General features: G+C 37.5%; 1 protein-coding gene, 1 long non-coding RNA gene and 2 other non-coding genes across 8 annotated transcripts; 1 reads left to right on the top strand and 3 right to left on the bottom strand.

The window, feature by feature from the left end:
• The first annotated feature begins 469 nt into the window (after window positions 1-469).
• Window positions 470-17,427, top strand: LOC144018036 (myocyte-specific enhancer factor 2A-like). 5 transcript variants are annotated; one of them, XM_077520120.1, is made up of 10 exons: window positions 470-638; window positions 4,907-5,059; window positions 8,587-8,790; window positions 11,042-11,182; window positions 11,460-11,604; window positions 12,545-12,598; window positions 12,906-13,021; window positions 13,974-14,085; window positions 14,381-14,483; window positions 16,982-17,427. In XM_077520120.1, the coding sequence occupies exons 2-10, from the start codon at window positions 5,006-5,008 to the stop codon at window positions 17,205-17,207; spliced, it is 1,155 nt and encodes a 384-aa protein (XP_077376246.1). In that variant the 5' UTR covers window positions 470-638; window positions 4,907-5,005; the 3' UTR covers window positions 17,208-17,427. The 5 variants fall into 5 exon arrangements, with proteins under 5 accessions (XP_077376246.1, XP_077376244.1, XP_077376243.1 ...); XM_077520118.1 differs by lacking the exon at window positions 470-638 and adding an exon at window positions 649-816 and having other exon boundaries at window positions 5,006-5,059; XM_077520117.1 differs by lacking the exon at window positions 470-638 and adding an exon at window positions 649-816.
• On the bottom strand, window positions 14,814-16,653 carry LOC144017070 (uncharacterized). Its single transcript, XR_013283087.1, has 5 exons — window positions 16,583-16,653; window positions 15,783-15,818; window positions 15,527-15,552; window positions 15,123-15,152; window positions 14,814-14,942 (listed from the first exon to the last, which is right to left on the bottom strand). It is a non-coding gene; the product is annotated as an uncharacterized LOC144017070 (long non-coding RNA).
• On the bottom strand, window positions 15,021-15,093 carry LOC144018241 (small nucleolar RNA SNORD99). The gene has a single exon (XR_013283381.1). It is a non-coding gene; the product is annotated as a small nucleolar RNA SNORD99 (small nucleolar RNA).
• Window positions 15,876-16,016, bottom strand: LOC144018231 (small nucleolar RNA SNORA16B/SNORA16A family). The gene has a single exon (XR_013283371.1). It is a non-coding gene; the product is annotated as a small nucleolar RNA SNORA16B/SNORA16A family (small nucleolar RNA).
• Window positions 17,428-17,998: the final 571 nt, after the last annotated feature.

Raw genomic sequence — 17,998 nt, 5'->3', positions numbered from 1 at the left:
TTAAGGAGTACTGGTCAATTTTATTTTATTGGAATCCCACAATGGGACATTTAAGTGAACCACAAACTCTCACTTATTGACAGATATTGACATGATGCAGTGAAGCTTCTTGTCTTGTCTTGTCCTGGCTAAAGCTAAACTAAAATGTGACAGTTTTTGTTGACTAAAACGAGACGAATAAAATGACGTTTTCTTGGACTAAAATAAAGACTAAAATGCTAGATTTATAGTCGACTAAAAATTGACTAAATAAAAATTAGATGAGGTTGACTAACTGTGATTAAAAAAAAACTAACAAGCGTGACTGAAATTGGACTAAAACTGAGACTACATTTTCAAATGGCAGACAAAATTGACACTAGTGAGTAACGAGGAGTACTTCTTGTAGTGGAAAGTGTACGTCGTACTGTCTTGTTGTCAAGGAGATGATAGCGGGGTGGGCGTGGCTTGTAGTCAGAGCGTGAGCTTCCTCGGACGGGGAGGATGTGAGCGTGTGAGTCGTCTCCTCCCACTCGCTGACTAGTACTGTACCTCTTATCCGTCCTTCATCTTCTTCCCTTCCCTTCATCTAATTCTTCCCTTCATCTAATTCTTCCCTTCATCTTCTTCATCTTCGTCTTCATCGAAAGTGGGCGACGGTGAGTGAACTTCAGTCCACTTTGGTGCTTATTTTTGTGTTTGTCAGCCATTTGTGTCGAAAACGAGTGGCTGTTGACGTCTCGAACACGCTGTTAGGAATCTTCGATGTGTTTTTACATTTCATAGTTGACTTTTCAATCATTCTTTTGAGCGAGAATGTCGTTCTGGACACTTTGGGTAAGACAACTCTCGAGTCTGGACCAATGCTAGCCAGTTAGCCGCGTTAGCTTCACAGTAAAAGGAAGGAATTAAGGATGCTTCCTTGTCAATTTATGTCTTAAAAAGTCATTTTAACTTGTAATGGGAATATGAAGTGCAGTCCATGCTTGACTAATCTTGATAATAATACTGCTTATTGGTCGATTAATTGAATATTTTATTTCAAACAAGTACTAAAAACAATCAAATGCAAATGTACTATATAAATTTGATCCCAAGCTGAAACAAACACTGAGTGTATGCTTCACCATAAGTGCAAACTCAAATACATGTATTTATAGATAAATAGATCTTAGGAACATATAGGCCTGCCCATTATATACCACATATCAACATGGTGCCCAATATACCCCTGTACATTCTGTATACATACATCTGTTGAGTCACCCATACCCCCTGTGCAGCATGTTTTTTTTTTTATGCATTCTTTTAAACTGATTTGAAATTTAAGTCTTCACTTATACTGTTTCACAATTTCACACCACCACATTCATGTTGACAGTAGCAGTCAAGTTACTGATGAGAATGAGTAGTTACTCCTCGTACAAGTCAGAAATAAAGACGTGCTATAGTTTATCAAAGGTTTTTCTGTTTAGTTTAAAATGGCTCGATTTTAAATCTAACTTGAACAAACAACCAGAATATTTGCAAGTTAAAATAATATTTTAAAATAGTAGAAATTTAAATAACTAAATAAATAAATATTGGGTGTTCCTGCTGTTCATGGCTGGACCTCTCTGGGGCAGTGTGGTGCCGTGCACATGTCCATGAAGATTTAAAAAGTGTAGAAGAAGAAAGTTGTGATTGTGCTTGATTCCCTGACCTGGCTTTGTTACTGAAACTCCTTTTAGAGTCCCCTCCTTCATAAATTATAAAAAATTTACAGGAATCTCTTGGAGTATTGCTATATTATCTGTCTGTATGCGTTACAAAGTGACTTGACAAGTGTGTGAATATTTTGTTTTGAAAGGTATGGTATCACTCCCATGACTTGATAATTTTCTATTAGCCTGTCAATGACATTTTTCATTGACTGCCATGCGGATAACTAAAAGTTTTTCTTTGATTGGGCTTTTATGATCGTGAGATAGCACAATTGAAATCACGGTGAAATCGATCAGTTGACCAGCCCTAAGTGTGTGTGTTTGTGTGTGCGTATGAGTGTGCATGTTTGTAATGAAGTTTAAAAACTTAAACTTAATTTCAAATATTTAATTAAAATTTATAATTTAATTAATATTTAAAACATTTATTTGAAATTCAGATATTACATTTTAATGTTTCCACCCAACATATTACACTTCAAGTTATTTTAATTTAGTTTGTATTTAAGGTGTTCTCGCTCTCACTCTCCTACAGGTAATTGGACGTTCAATATGGAAACCTCGTGCAAACTTTAGGTGGAAAAGTGGCAAAGAATGTGACATTCAAATGGTTGTTGTTCTTTGCAATGCTGCCTATTTACTTATTACTCAAACTGGGTTACAGATACAAGATGGTGACCACAACTTTCTGATCATTGCATCATGCTAACCATAAAACCTGCCAACAAAAAAACAGCTCATCATCGGGGGTGCTAACGAGCACTAATTAGCCGATAGTTGTAAAGTGTACACCCACGATGCTTCTCGACACCGCCGGGTCAAAGTAAATGCCGGCTCTTTCATCCTTCCACCTCGTTAGCGGCTGAAGATTTGTGTCTAATTGGGTCGACCCCTTGCTGACCGAGCACATCGGCGAGGCCTCACACTGACCCCAACTTGTGCTCAGCGTCAAATGGTGGAAGTTTGTTTCTGTAATCTTTCCGCAGGATTTTGCGCAAAATTCGGGCATTTATTCGCCTGTGCCTTTTACACAGAATTCACTCAAGTGAGTCTTGGGTGCGAAACCTCGCAAATCCTGTATGTTCAAGAAAATGAAGAAACCCAAAATCAAATCGTATGCTAATTTATTCACGTTAAAACTTTTGACCCGAGGTGCGTGCTTCCATGCTAGAAATATTTTATCTCTGTTGCCTAGAGAGTGGCAGGGGTTCGAAGGATCAACTTTACGTGGGCACTTTAATAATCGCATGGCATTTGAATGGTCATGTTTGAGGACCGCGCACATGCATGTTAGTGAAGGGGGCGTGTCTTCGGCCAGACTCCAGTGCAGGACGGATAAAATGAGGCTACATTCATATCTTGCTAGCGCTTTTAAAACTGTACACTCCCCCGCGTAACGTGAAAAGAAAAGCAAAAAAAAAAAAAACAGAGACTTTATTTTGAGGTCATATCACCCAGCCCAAAATGATGCTGATGTCTTCGACTGGCTCACATTTTCCCACTGATGTCATGACGGCGGTGCAAGATGACCGGCGTGCGGAGTGTTCACATCACTTTTAAATTATACGTTTTGTTTTTATGAGCGGAATTGTCAGGTCAAATTTGACCACATGGGAGAAAATATGTGTCACTTGAAACATGCCATGTAATTAGCAATCATATAATGATGTATTATAAAACAATGATCCCCTGGAGAAAAAAAAAAAACATAGATGAAGGGACCGTAAATACTGTTATTGGGGTAGATCCAAATATTTATAAATATAAAGATATGTTTGAGAATAGTAAAATTTGTTGTAAGAAAAAAAAGGCATCAAATAAAAATATTTAAGATAATTTAAAGTATTTGTTCTGGTGTATTAAAAATTATACAGTATATTATCTGAAAAAAAATGTTTTAATTTTAACTGTAGGATGGAATGTATGAAATAAAGCAATGAAATGAAATAACATGTTTTTATTATTAAATATAAAAAACAATTTAGTGTAAATTTTGGGTGTAAGGAATAAAATAATACTATTACTAATATTTAAATGTTAAATGCAAACATTTAATTATAGTGAAATATGAATTCACCTGTATGATGTAAGAAAAAATATTCAGATATTGTATGCATATTGTAAATAAATGCTTGTGCATTTCACAAAGGATGAGTATTTGGTGGTATGTAAGAAACAAATTTAAATTCAAATATTTAACTATTAAATATAGCATATGCTTAAGAAATTAAATAAATTAAAACCACAATATTTGCAATAACTTAAGGAAAGTATAATAAATATAAAAATAAATATTTGAATGTTAACTACAAATATCGCGATACTTGCGTAGGCGTATCGATACTATATCATGAGACCAAGTATCACAATTGATTATATCATCACACTCCTATGGGGCACTATTACCGTATCTGCGGTTTCTTCATTTCAATGGTGCCATATTCCAGTCAGGGATGGGATAAATTGCCTCACTCAGTGCCTCCTCTAAGACAGGAAGAGATTAAGAGCAGAGAGGGAAGTGTTGGGGGAGGCATGGGGGGAAAAAAAAGGCAAGTTCAGCCCTAAAGTGTTTGAAAGGGAGACACGCACACTCCTGCTGAGGAAGGTTTGGATACGAGAGTGAGACGAGGTAGGTGATGTCAGATTTTTACTTGATTGAAACTTTTAACAGCAGGTTTGGTTGACATTTAAAATAGCAATTGGTGAAAATGCAAGACATGATGGTGCTCATCTTTAGTGGAAGCAGGAACACAAAAACATTTTCACAAATTGCGCTGAATATTGCCTAAAGTTATGCCGCACATTTATGCGTTGCATCCTCATGTTGGAAACTTTTGACCCAAACGATTTTTGCTGAGGTTGCCTTGACTCACCTTTATTACGCTTTGAAATGCAATTTCTTGCAGATCATGTTTGTGTACATGTTCTAACAACATGGACATTTTCAAAGCAGAATTACTGTACGTTTTCTGTCAAGAAAATATTAATTTCCATTATTTCTGTGGAAGCTGATGCTAGGGGAAAAATAACTTATTTTGAATGTCGTTGTCATTTGCTTTTTCTATAAGTGAACAGTAAATGAAAAAGTGAAATCTCATTTAAAGGCCACAATGCGGCGTCCAAGTTTGCCGATCATTTTGAGGATATTTTTTTTTGAGGAAGTATCCAAAACGTTTGCTCTTGCCTTTTTTCTAACATCGTCATTGTCATGTGTGTCTGGACAGGCTACGCCACCATTGGGATCATGCTTTGAGGACCACCTTGACGTGAGCTCGCTGCTTCTCCATCTTGTAGTTAGCGCAAATCTCTTTTTTTTCTTGGAGATGGGGCGGAAGAAGATTCAGATCACCCGCATCGTGGAGGAGAGGAACCGGCAGGTTAGCCACTTCGATTTAAGTTTTGACTGTTAATTATTACACACACACAAACAAATCTAAAGAGACCTTTACTGTCCACATTTTCTCGAGTACTTCCTTCAGTCTTTGATATTTTTCTAGCTTTTTTTGTGTTCCTTTTTCCAGTTGTTGCTATCATTCAGGATTGCTTTGTTTATCACGAATGTTATCTTCTGTTGTTCATCTAGCAGTCACCAGTTTGATCGTCTAGATCTGGAAGTCGTCCCACATGATCTGTGACTAACATGACGGTTCACTTCTTGCGCGCTGATTTTAAATGGAATGAGGGGAGCTGCATCCATTGGCACAAGGTGCACGCATCTGTCGAAATACCAAAGCCCAGTTTAGCCTGCCCCGTGCAGCATGTCTCGTGCTCGTAATGGCAATGGAGTCCTTACTGTGAACATCTGTTTGACCATTGGCATACATGTAAACAAACATCTGTCCATTTACATGCACTCATAGTTAAGGCTGCACGATATTGGAAAAACATGCGATATACTTGCTGAACATAGCGATATCGATATTATTGCGATATTTAACATGTACTTAAAGAAATTACATTTTTATTACCTAATGAAAGAAAAGCATTTTTCATGGGGAAAAATAAGCAACCTTCATGTAATCTTAGTTAATTAAGTCTTGATAATTTTCAACTATTGAATGGCGATGCACATTTTAAGTTAGCGTCTGACTGGTCAAATTCATATAAAAAGCATAAAATTCCATATAAAACTTATTGCGTGCCTTTGCGATATGCATATTGCTGTTAAGGTTCCGGTGCGACCGGAGAGTGGATCCCAGAATACAGAGGAGTAAGCGAGAGGTTTTATTCACCAAAACACGTGAATATGAACATAAAGCGCTGGACACAGCCAGGAAAAAGGTTAACAAAAGGTGCTTGCAAATTGCAAGGAGGGAAATTAACACAACACAAAAACACCCGAAGGCTACAAACCGCAAACACAAGAAAGCAACAACTTACTATAGCTATGAAACACGCCACATAAAAGTGGGAACAAAAAGAGACGTAGCAAAACTTACGTAGATGAAAATCGAGAATCTTGGACTATAATAATTAGCGAAGGCGAAAAACAGTAGAAACACTAGACGATGGCTGTGAGCAGACGGAGCAACGACCCAACAGTGGCTGCAAGGAGTCCCAGTCCTTATGAAGGCCTAATAGGTGATGCACTGCAGGTGTGGTGCAGGGGACACGCCCCTCTCATTAATCAGGCACTGTGAGACAAGAAAAACACTGAGAGCCCAGCAACATGACAATTGCAAGGGCCAATATCGCGATATCGATATTTTTTCGATATATTGTGCAGCCCTACTCATAGTATACAAAGTCCTCCAAGCTCAAAATCTGTCTGCCTGTACCTGATCCAATTCACCAAAATCACATTACACTACTTATGCCAATACACATATCACATATCAAAGGAAATAAGCCCCACTACTCTGGCAAGAGACTATAGAGCCCATAATGTAAACAAATGTCACATGCGCAGACAATGTAAACATTATTGCTTGCAGTTTTGGCACCAATTAACTTGTTGATGCCGCTGTTAAAAATAGTACAGCAAATATGCTGTCTGCTTTGCAAAGGAATCCCTCAAGGATCCCTTCTGTGGACTCTCAACATTTTCAGCGGCGAGGACGGCAATTTGGGGTTAGCCGGGTCCGGACGGCACCCTGTCATTTTCAGGGCGGAGCACAACAACTCTTCCTTCTTCTCTCCCGGCCGTCTGCTGGCGGCGGGCTTCGCGCCGCCCGCCGCTGCCCGCTGGAATCCCACGCGGTGCGACGCCGGCTAAATATATCGGGCAACAAACGGCGGCCTGTCTGCGAGCGAGGTGGCGGCGCTGTAAATAGCCACGCGGCTAGGGAAATAAATATGTGTTTGTGTTTAATGTTTGCACGTCTGGACCGGAGCGACTCCATGACTGGATGGGGGGGTGGGGGGGTTGAGCTTCTACTTCCCTATTCCGGGAATGTTGCATTATCTGTCTAGTAGGGCTGTGAATCTTTGACTGTCTCACGATTCGATTTGATTCAAATTTTTGGGTCTGCGATTGGATTCAGAATCAATTTTAGATTCAAAATGATTTGATTGACAATGATTTCTGCTTCATTTTATAGATGAGCTAATTGTCATGATCTACTCCAGTCTAACTCGCTAATGCTAATTAGCATGTTACGACATTTTTATCCCTCATAAGAATGGCTATTAATACAAAATACTTCAGAAATGTATACAGAGAAACATCTTAACATTACTCCCCCGTATATGCCCTTCCTACGCTGCAAAAAAAATAAAAAATAAAAAATCGACTTTTATTGGCATAACTTGATCGTGACTTTTTCCTTCTACTCTCTAATGTGGCTACAATTTAACTGTGTATCAGAATGCACTGAACCACACTGCCCCTAATTGGACAAATTGGGTACAACATGAACAGCGTTCCCAGTACACAAACAAGGGCAGAGATATTATAAAATAATTTAAATAAAATCGATTTTAGGACATTTCTAATTGATTCTGAATTGTACTAAATGAGATTTTTTTTTTTTCTGATTATGGCTTTTTTTTTTTTTTACTTGGTCTGAGAAAATATTATAATATTTTGAGATAGTATATTTGAGTTTTCTTCAGCTGTAAGCCATAATCAGCGATATTAAAATAATAAAAGGCTTGCAATATTTCAGTTGATTTGTAATGAATCCAGGATGTGTGGCATTTTTGACTTTATCAAAATATTCTAATTTTCTGAGACAGTCCTGCACCTGGGGGGAAAAAAATCCTTTAACAGAGCAGATGCGTAGAATACAGTGCATAGTACGGTAACATGCGGAATTAGCATAAGTGTAGCATTATTTTGCTAACAAGCTAACAAATGCAGCTGAAGGTTGTTTTTGTTTTTTTGGGCACCTCTTCAGCCTGGTACACACCTAAATAAGGATTTTTCAGATGTTAAAAGATTATTAATCAATGACATACCCCACACATTCACATAATAAATCAGTTTTGGTCATATGCTCCATTAATGTCACACTATAAATATTGATAATTCATCCTATTTATAGTAATCCCTTCTTGTTTGCGTGCGGAGGAAGTTGTGGGCACAGGGGCAAGGGATGAGGTGGTGTTGTTTACATCCCATCCAAGTTTGTCTTGGCCAAGCTGGATGCAGGCTGATGTGTATTTTTGTTCTCCTGACCTAAATTTACACACTTTGCCTTCCGCTTTTAGTTACTTCTCTTTTTATTTTCTTTATTACTCATCTCCGCGCTGCTTGTAGACAACACTTGTGAACTTGGTGTATGTGGATCCTGAAAGTTGTCCTATGACATGCAATATAACAATAATAATGCAAATGAATTCCTTTATTTGTAATAGAAAATGTCTGATTATTACAGCTGTCATTTATGAGTTGTAAAGATGTGACATAAAAGTGCAAAATGTTACATAATATAATCTTTTCATGGGTTGTGTGTCCATGCAGGTGACGTTCATGAAGAGAAAGTTCGGCCTGATGAAGAAGGCGTACGAGCTGAGCGTGCTGTGCGACTGCGAGATCGCCCTGATCGTCTTCAACGGCTCCAACAAGCTGTTCCAGTACGCCAGCACCGACATGGACAAGGTGCTGCTCAAGTACACCGAGTACAACGAGCCCCACGAGAGCAGGACCAACGCAGACATCGTGGAGGTGGGACTTCATCCTTTTCATCCCGGACGGCGTCTTTTTATGCCACTTTTGAGTTCCACTGTGTCTCGAGTGGACGTAAACGTTTTTTGCTCAAGGGCAGCGTTTGATTTTTAGTCTGTCGGGATCCACTGGCAAACTTCAGCAATAGTTTTTTGTTGTTGTAAGATGAATGATTGCACAGTGATTGAGTTGCGACGGGGGTTCTGAGTAATTTTTTTTCTGCTGTCAGCCATACATAAAATCCCTCTTGGCATTACTAGAACCTTACAAACATTCATATACTTACACAAATTGCATCTTAATGGGCATTTGAGAGGATGGATGTGGTACAGTTCACCTACGAAAATCGTCCGTCACTGGAAATTACAGTAATTTAGTTGCAATGAATTAGCCAATTTTAATTTAGTTATTATTAATTAGCCAATTATTTAATACATGAAATATATAACTATTTTGTATATGATTGTATTTTATTATTTACAATAATTTAATGAGATCGAGACAATAAAATAAATACATAAAATAAATACATGTAAAATATTTTCGATAATATTTTTTGATAATCTCTTATTATTAATTTGATAATAATTAGTCTATTACTGGATTTAAATGTTAAATGTAAATGTAAAGTTGATGTGTTTGTATTTTATTATTAGTGATATTAATTGCCAAATTATTTAGAGCTCAATGAATAAAAATAAGCTAAAAAATGAAGTCTTTTAATAATAAATTAATTTTCACTTGATTGTTCCAAGTGTTTGATAAAATAATTAAACATTTTGTATCTTTAAAATGTATATTTTTGTAATATTTTGTAGTTTGTTTCTAATCCATTAATTAAACAATTATAGCAATTAATAAAAATAACTACAACATTTTTATAGTTTTAGTTTTTAAGATTAATATAACTAGAATTCACTTCCAACTACTTTATAGAATTAATACGGACATGTAAAATAGTCACATCACTTATTGTATTCATTTATTGATATTTTTCTGTTATTATTCATCATAGATGAATTAATAAATTGTTTAACGACATGAATAAATAAAAAATAAAATAAAAACTGCTGAACTAATCCAACAAATATTAGTGGACTCTTGATAATGTAAATGTCCTTTTGGGCCTGTTTAAAAAAAGAAAGGGTCTGGCCCTATGTGGTCCCCCGACCATACTTTGCCCACCCTCATTCACGTGTGAGACGTAGCCGTTAAGCTGGTGTTAACCACATGAAGGCACCTGTGTCAACTGTTCTCGGCTTCATTTGCTTGTTTGTATCGCTTGTTAGCGTGACGCCCGGACGTGGTTTACATGGCGGACGGAAACATTTGCAAAGCGTTGACATTTGACTCCGGCCTCCCGCCGTCGTCACAAAAGCGTTCGCTGACCATTTGGCACGAGTTTGGTCTGTCACACCAGGAGGGACGACTTCAACCAGGATGTAAGGTCCTCCCTTGTATGAACAAAGTGCAGCAACGATGACAACGCCTGTTGCATCACCACGTGTCACAACTGCAATTTATCGTTTAGCCAGATAAGATTTCAAATGTTTTTTGTTTTTTTTTACAATGTTCAGGACTTTATTTTTCTTTTATAAAAATAAAATATGTTTAATATTTGTCCTTTTTCCAAATATTGTACTTTTTTTTTCTAATATTTTTGTATTTTTCATCAAACGTTTGTTTGTTTTTTGTTGTTTTTTTAAATCTATTTTAATATTATTTTCTAATAGAGCAAGTACCAGTACCAAGTATCAGTATCAGGCCAATACCCGCCCTTCTTTCAAGGTATCAGTACTCGTGACGGCAGCTGATACCTATTGTAGCTGATATTTCACGATCAGGAGCTACAAATTTTAAATGAGAAGAAAAGAAAATTGCCATTAATTTCATGCAAAAGTCTAAGTCGAAGGAAAATGCTATATTGGGATATATATGTCTTTCTTTAAAATTATTTGGCATTGTCTTTTGGGGAAATTCTATTTATTAAAAGAGTTATTGGTATCTGTACCGGTGACGACTCAAGAGTTGAGTAATCGGTCTGAAAAATAGTGGTATCGAACAGTATTTTTTTATTTATTATTATTGTTATTGTTATTGTGTATGTTTCTTTCTCAGTATTTTTGGAATTCTTCATTTATATTTTTGCTAAATATTTGAGGGGGGTTTTTTCAGAAATTTTTCATCTAATATTTTTGTAATTTTAAAATATTTCACCAAATCCTTTTCCCCACTTTGCTTGCCCCGCAAGGCTCTGAACAAGAAAGAGCAACGGGGCTGTGACAGCCCGGACGGGGCCGACGGCGCCACCTACGCGCTGACTCCAAACACTGAAGCCAAATACAAGAAGATCAATGACGAGTTTGACCACATGATCAGGAGCCACAAGATGGTGGGTGATGCTACGCCTCCTCATCTGTGACTTAACACATTTAAATACAGACCTTGTGATTCTTTAGTTACAGTTGCAAATTATTATTATTTTTACCCAAATTTATTGTCCCACGTGTCTGGGAGATGTCATCAAAAAAATCTGACATTTGAACAGGGGTGTGTAGATTTTTATTTATTTTTTTAATATCCACTCGGTCTCACTCATTGAAGCAGTTAATCTACTCATATCATGTTGAGTAATGAGTGACTTCCAATGTAATGTTACCCGTCTGTAGTCATCAAGTGTGCCGCAGCAGAACTTGATGCACATGGAAGGAGGAGGGAACGGTGACGGGCGGATGATGGCGATGGCGTCTCAGCATGCTCACCTGCACAGGAACGTCCACGCGACGCACAGGTCGGCCAGCACCACCAACACAGGTGTGTGTGTATAGCAGTCAGTCAGGTAGTTCATAATTTACTTGGTTCGTCAATACATTTGTTAGTCTGTGATAGTGTTAATTTTATGCACCATTTTTTAATTTTGTCTCAGTTTTAGTCCAGTTTCAATCACGCTTGTTAGTTTTTAATCATAGTTAGTCCACTTCATCACATTTTTATTTAGTCCATTTTTAGTTGACTATAAATAGAGCATTTTTTTACTCTTTATTTTAGTCCAAGAAAACATAACTTTGTCTAGTTTTAGTCAACAAAAACTGTCAACGCTTTCGTCAGGACAGTCATTTTATTCCTGTATATAATTTTTTTTTTTTGTCAACAGATTCTGTTCAGAATTTTTTATCTAAAACGATTTCACATGCAATTTTTGTCTTTTTTTTGTGTTTGTTTTTGTTTTAATGAAAAACAACTTGACACACAATCACAGTATATCAACAAGTGGCTACTATGGCTACATGCTACAAGCTAGCAAGTTAGCCAGCATTAGTTAGCGGTCGGGTTAACATTATTGTTGGAAAGTTTATACCCGTTGGCTTTTTTTTTTTTTTTTACAAAATCAGAACATTTTCAGCTCATTTTTGTTCATGAACTAAAATGTCCACAGATTTTTAGTCCAGTTTTTATTTTGTCCCGTCTTCATTAGTCGACGAAAATGCAGACTGATTTGAGGGTTTTAGTAAAGTCTCGTCTAGTTTTAGTCATGTGAAGAATGTGTGTTGACGAAATTATTTTTGTTTAGTTTTTGTTGACAAAATTAACACTAGTCTGTGAGCAATGCCACAATTTACTTTTACTTCTACTTGATTAACTTATTTCTATAAAAGAAACTAACTTAACTTACTTTGGATTCAATACAACAGAAAATGGTAGATGGAGTCGTTATGTTTCATATGAATCTTACTAATTTGTTGTCTACATTCAGGTGATATGCAAAGCAGTCCTGATTTGATGCTTCAAAATGGATCTGGGCCAGACGGTATGTTCCTTTTGACAGTCGCACATGCTCTTGGTTAGTTAGTCGGGCTAATAGTGACGTGTGTGGCATCTAGTATCTCCACCCCACTTGTCTTCGTACTCGCCCTCCCCATTAGGCCGAGCCTCGTATGAGCGCCGCCATTATGTAACATCAAGCTCAATAATTCAGTGTGATCTCCTCTATAATAAATAACTGCACTTGCATGCTCCTCATCCTTCTCATGCTTTGCTGCTGTTGAGCTTTTTACAAGTTATGACATAATGACGCAAATGTCAACGTTAAAACTTTTTTTGGGGGTGTGTTTTAGTGAATGGCTTTGTGGATTCATCCAGAAAAGTTCTCCCGCCTAAATCTCCGATGTCGGCACGCAAGTCTGACCTGCGAGTGCTCATCCCTGCGTCCAAAGCTGGGTTGGTCACGCTGGTACGTGTGTGTTGCTTCTTTTGTCAATTATCTCACTTCATCTTTAATGGATATGAAATTCATTGAAATTCAAGAATTTTCCTTTTTTTGGTATAATTAAATGTTTAATATTTAAGAGTTATACATGTAATACAAATAAATACTTTTTTTTAAATGACTTTAGTATCAATAAATTTTCTTTTTTTAATATTGTAAAACAAATGGTTGATTATTGCATGTATTTTTTCATATCTAAATACTTTTATTAAATTCTTTAAATCAACAAAAAATACTGTAAATAATGTTTATTTTCAAATTACTTTATTAATACATTTTATTTTTTTTAAATAGTCAATTGTTACACCTATTTTTTAATATCTTAATACTTTTATTCAATTATTTAAATCAACAACAAAAAATACTGTAAAGAATATTAAATATTGTTTTATATTGAAGTATTTATTTCCATTCCAAGAACGACACCGTCGGTGATTGTATGTGAGACATCCACTAGTTTGTTACTAGCACACGGGGTAGTACGCTCGAACATGGGATGACCTAATCCAGGGTGCGGTCACTGCAGTGACACCAAACAGACGCAAACTTCTGCTTCCTGTGGTTAAAAAAAAAAAAGGACTTTTGTCTGCCTGTTTTATACTTCGTATTTTAAAAAAAAAGATTTATACTTGTCGTTTTAGTCTGTACTCTTAGTGGTTAAACACAAAATCATGACCCTCTTGCTATTTTTAAAGGAAGCTTTTTGAATATCCTTTTCAATGAGACATGAGAAACGAAAATGTAATATAGCCAGCTGTTAACGCCACCATGTGGCCATAAATGGCAACACGGCGTTCGACTTTCATGTCGACTGGCGAAAACTGGTTTTGTGGGCAAATGTTTGCAAGAATGGGCACTCACACCACATTTGATATGGAAAATATACATTAGTAATATGACTTTTTTTTTTTTTTAGGTTGATCAATGTCATTCGAGTTCAGCCTTGAGCACGCCGGTGGTCTCCATCAGCACCCCAAGCATGACTCAGCACAACCTGCTCTACAGCACCATCACCTCTGCATATAACGGTAATAATACAGTAAAAAAAAATTTAGGACACCCAATATGATAGTGACAAAATATACCTTTTATTGCTAGAGTTCTAGCAATTATTTAAAGAGAAAAAAAAAAAAAGTAGTTAGTGCGCATTTCTTTTTAAATAGGAAAAACATGAAAATGCTTGTGTACAGTAACTTGTTTTCTGTACGTCACTCATTTAAAAAAATAAATGCTTTAGTTAGTACCCATTTTTTTAATTGGGGAAAATGTAAAATATCAATGGTGTTAATATAATTGCCCTTGTAAATGATTGAACCCCTCCAGATTACGAACTTGGCAGTGCTGAAATGCCAGGTTTCTCCTCGCCGGCTGGACCACCTTTAAACTCCATGACCACATGGCAACAACAGATGACCACCTCACTGGGGTATGGTGTGAACAAGACTGAAGCTTTTTTTTTTTTTTTGTGCGTGCTCCTTAAAAATGAAACAAATTCAGCCACAGGCAAGAATTTTTAGAATGATAAAGGAGCACAAGATAAAGTAAAAGCTAATTGATGGTCACGCAGAGGTTCATCTATTGATGCCACAACCTAAATTTTGCCCAAAAAAGGCAATAAATGATAAAGCATTGTGTACATTAGCACATTTGACCCTGGAACCAAATCAGGCTTTACTTTTTATAATCCCATCTCCATTAGCTAATCGCCCCATTTATTTTATGGGGTTAATGAGGAGTTATTTGATAAGACAAACTATTAAGATACAAAATGTGGTTTATTAGCAAATCCAAATTACATGCAATACAGGTAACCCACGAGTCACATTAAAGCACTCAGAGGCTAGAAGGCCAACAACTCCAGGTGATGCAGCGAAGTCCAAATGACCTGCGAACAAAAAAACAAAACAAAAAGTCACCTTTATTGAATGTCAAAGGCTTTGTAAACAAGATTTCATTAGTGTAGGCTTGATCTCAGTCCCATATCCGCAAGAGTCATCCAACAGTCTCTTGTTAAAAAAAGGTCATCACTGATCACAAAAATCCTGCATTAATAAACCGTACATACCTAAATGTGTCACCTCAGACGTGCGATAAACTGGACAAAAAAAAAAAGAAAAAGAAAAGAAATTTGAGTACACAACAAGGCCTGTGTGAATGGAATGCAACCATTATATATCTGTGGGACAGCCGAGTGGCTGCTGCTGCCATGGTCGAGTCAGAGCAGTCAAAAGACCGCCTGCATGTTCTAGCATGCACTTGGAGGACACAAGCTACACACAAGCCTGGCCCTTAGGATTGCATGCGTACAGCCTACACGCATTCATCACAGTAAATTGAGGATATTGGGTCACATTTCAGAATCAACTGACAATGCACCAAATCCTTGAACGATCATGTTACTTTTTACCTCCTGAAATTTCACATAGAATCCCAACACGAGCAGTACTAGTGCACCAATTATATATTTACCTGAATGCCGCTGAAGACTTTTCACCCTAAATGAAATAAATTGACTATTAGATGAGGTTTCATTGATCGGTTCAGGTAATCGATTGCAACATGGCTCAGTAATTAAGAGGATCAGTCACAGATCTCAGTGAGGGCAAGTTTGTCATCACCGCCAGTTAAATGCACCGCGGAACTAATTAAATGTATAAAAATGACACCAGTGTTTGAAATTGGCAGTTCCACTGTACAGTATGGTAGTACACTAAGTCAGACATACCTCTGATTTGTAGTTCAGGCATTATGAGGTCACCACCTGCAGAAAAAGAAACCATTTAAGTTCTTGTGGACCTGTTATAATTTAAAAAAAAATAAATGTCCTTCCCCAAAATTGTTGCTGTATCAGTTATTTGTGAAAACTGAACAGCGACCGTCGGTGAAAGTTTTCATGTCGGCTTCCTTTTGACCGTTTAATGCTACTAAAAGAGCAACAACGGCTTCGATAGGAGCCTGTTGGATTTTTGTACGAGTCAATACGTATTTTGTTGTTGTTGTTTTTGAAGGAGAGCGGGACATGTTTATAATTAGGTATCAAGACAAAAATTGAAATGCCAGAAGTCAGACTACAGGTTTCAGTCCGGATAAAGCTAAACAAGTCAGCCCAGTCACGAGTCTTGAGACCTGAAAGTACTTTATAAAGTATCATCTGTTAATCGATTCAACTAGTTCCCGTGTCACATTTTAGTCGCAAAAGTCGAGGCAAATGCTTAAAAGCGGAGGTATTCTCTCTCGAAGGAAATATGAATCAAGGTTAAGCCCTTAATTTTTTTTAGTTAGACAAATACATTTTCTTGTTTTTAAAACTGCTTAAATTGCACATAAAAAAAAAAAAGGCCAAAATGTTAATGGTAGCAAATCGCCAACCACGTGGTGCGGGGCCCACCAAACGCACGGAGCTTTAGCTTAGCCTTTTGTTTTAGCCTACTTTTCTGCACTGTTGAGTTAAAGACAATTCGGAGCGCTATTTGTCAGCCACATAAAAATAAAACGTTCATCCATTCAACAACGCATCGAACTTACATGTAGTCTCGTCCTCGAGTCTTAGTCGACCTTCGCCGGTCGAGAAAGAAAGAGAAAAAGCAGCGTAGTGCATTTTTATATGACGTGTGACGTCAGAGAAGACCTCATGTGATTGGGCCGTTCTCGCTCCCGATGCATGATGGGAATTTGAGTTTTTTTTTTTTATTTACTTTTTGCGTCGTTGCCATACGAACAAAGTTCCTGGCTCACCTATGATTACAACTAAAGACAAGTGAAAGTTGTATTAAAAATTGACAAAATTGCAAAAAATATTACAAGACTTTTGATAATATTCTTGTTTTTCTTATTCTTTACTGCACGACCAATTTCTGTTTCATGTACAGCACTTTGTATACAGCAATGCTTGTTTTAAAGTGCTCTCCCCCTTCCTGTTTGCAGGCCAGGCATCACCAGCAACCACAACAACATCAGCATCAAGGACGAGCCTCCCTCCCCCCCTCCTCCTCCTCCTCGGGGCTATTCGACTCCTTCCGAGGGCGTCGACCAGCGGGACGAGCATCCTCCACGCCGTCGCCCCGACTTCCTGCCGCTGGCCAACGCTCACTCGGAGGCTGATGAGAGCGCGGCGGCCAAACGACTTCGCGTGGACAGCTGGGTGACTTAGATGAATGGTCACCATTATTCAAATTCAACTGACGCACTTCCTGGTCTCAGGGTCGCTCAAAGCAATAATTACCACATTCTGCCCAAGAAAAAAACAGTACAATTATTTTCTTTAACATGCCACCATATGCTGATATTGCTCTGTATGAATTATAAAAACATGTTTCTATTGTTGTTTATATATAATTGTACTTTTAATATATCACTTTGGCTGTAACCAAGTTTGGCTCTTATTATTCTTAGCACTTTATGTTTTTACTGTTTATGTATCATTTCACAGCAAGGTGGAAAAATGATTAGATGTTTGCCTCACAGTTCTTTTGAGCATCAGGGTTTGAATGTCAGCTCAAGAGTTTGCTTTCTTTTCTCCGTGTTTGCTTAGGTTTTCTCCATTTGCTTTAGCTTCAACCGCATTCTAGAAACATCCATGTCAGCTGTATTGAAGACTCGAAATGGTCCATCGGTTGTAATGTAGGCCGGGGATCATTCCAGGGATATTTGGACTGACTAGTGTGGCCCATAATGAGGCCGCTAGTTGAGTAAAGTGCGCCTAAATACAGGTTTACTGTACTAGAGCGCAATCTAGTGGGGAAGTTTATCCATTACAGTTTACCCAACACGACTAAAAAAAATAAAAAGTTAGGTCGCTTCTTTGCGTCCAGGCTCCAGTAAACAGCAACAAACGGGGAAAAGTGGCATTTTCTCTGTCCCTGTCCACAATAGCAAAAAAAAAACGCACTGATGGAACGTGAAGATGGATTCATTACTGCACTTTGCACGCTTATTTTGCGA

The sequence above is a fragment of the Festucalex cinctus genome, chromosome 4 (assembly GCF_051991245.1).
Source record: "Festucalex cinctus isolate MCC-2025b chromosome 4, RoL_Fcin_1.0, whole genome shotgun sequence".
Classification (NCBI taxonomy): Eukaryota; Metazoa; Chordata; class Actinopteri; order Syngnathiformes; family Syngnathidae; genus Festucalex; species Festucalex cinctus.
This window is presented reverse-complemented; position numbering and strand designations above follow the sequence as displayed.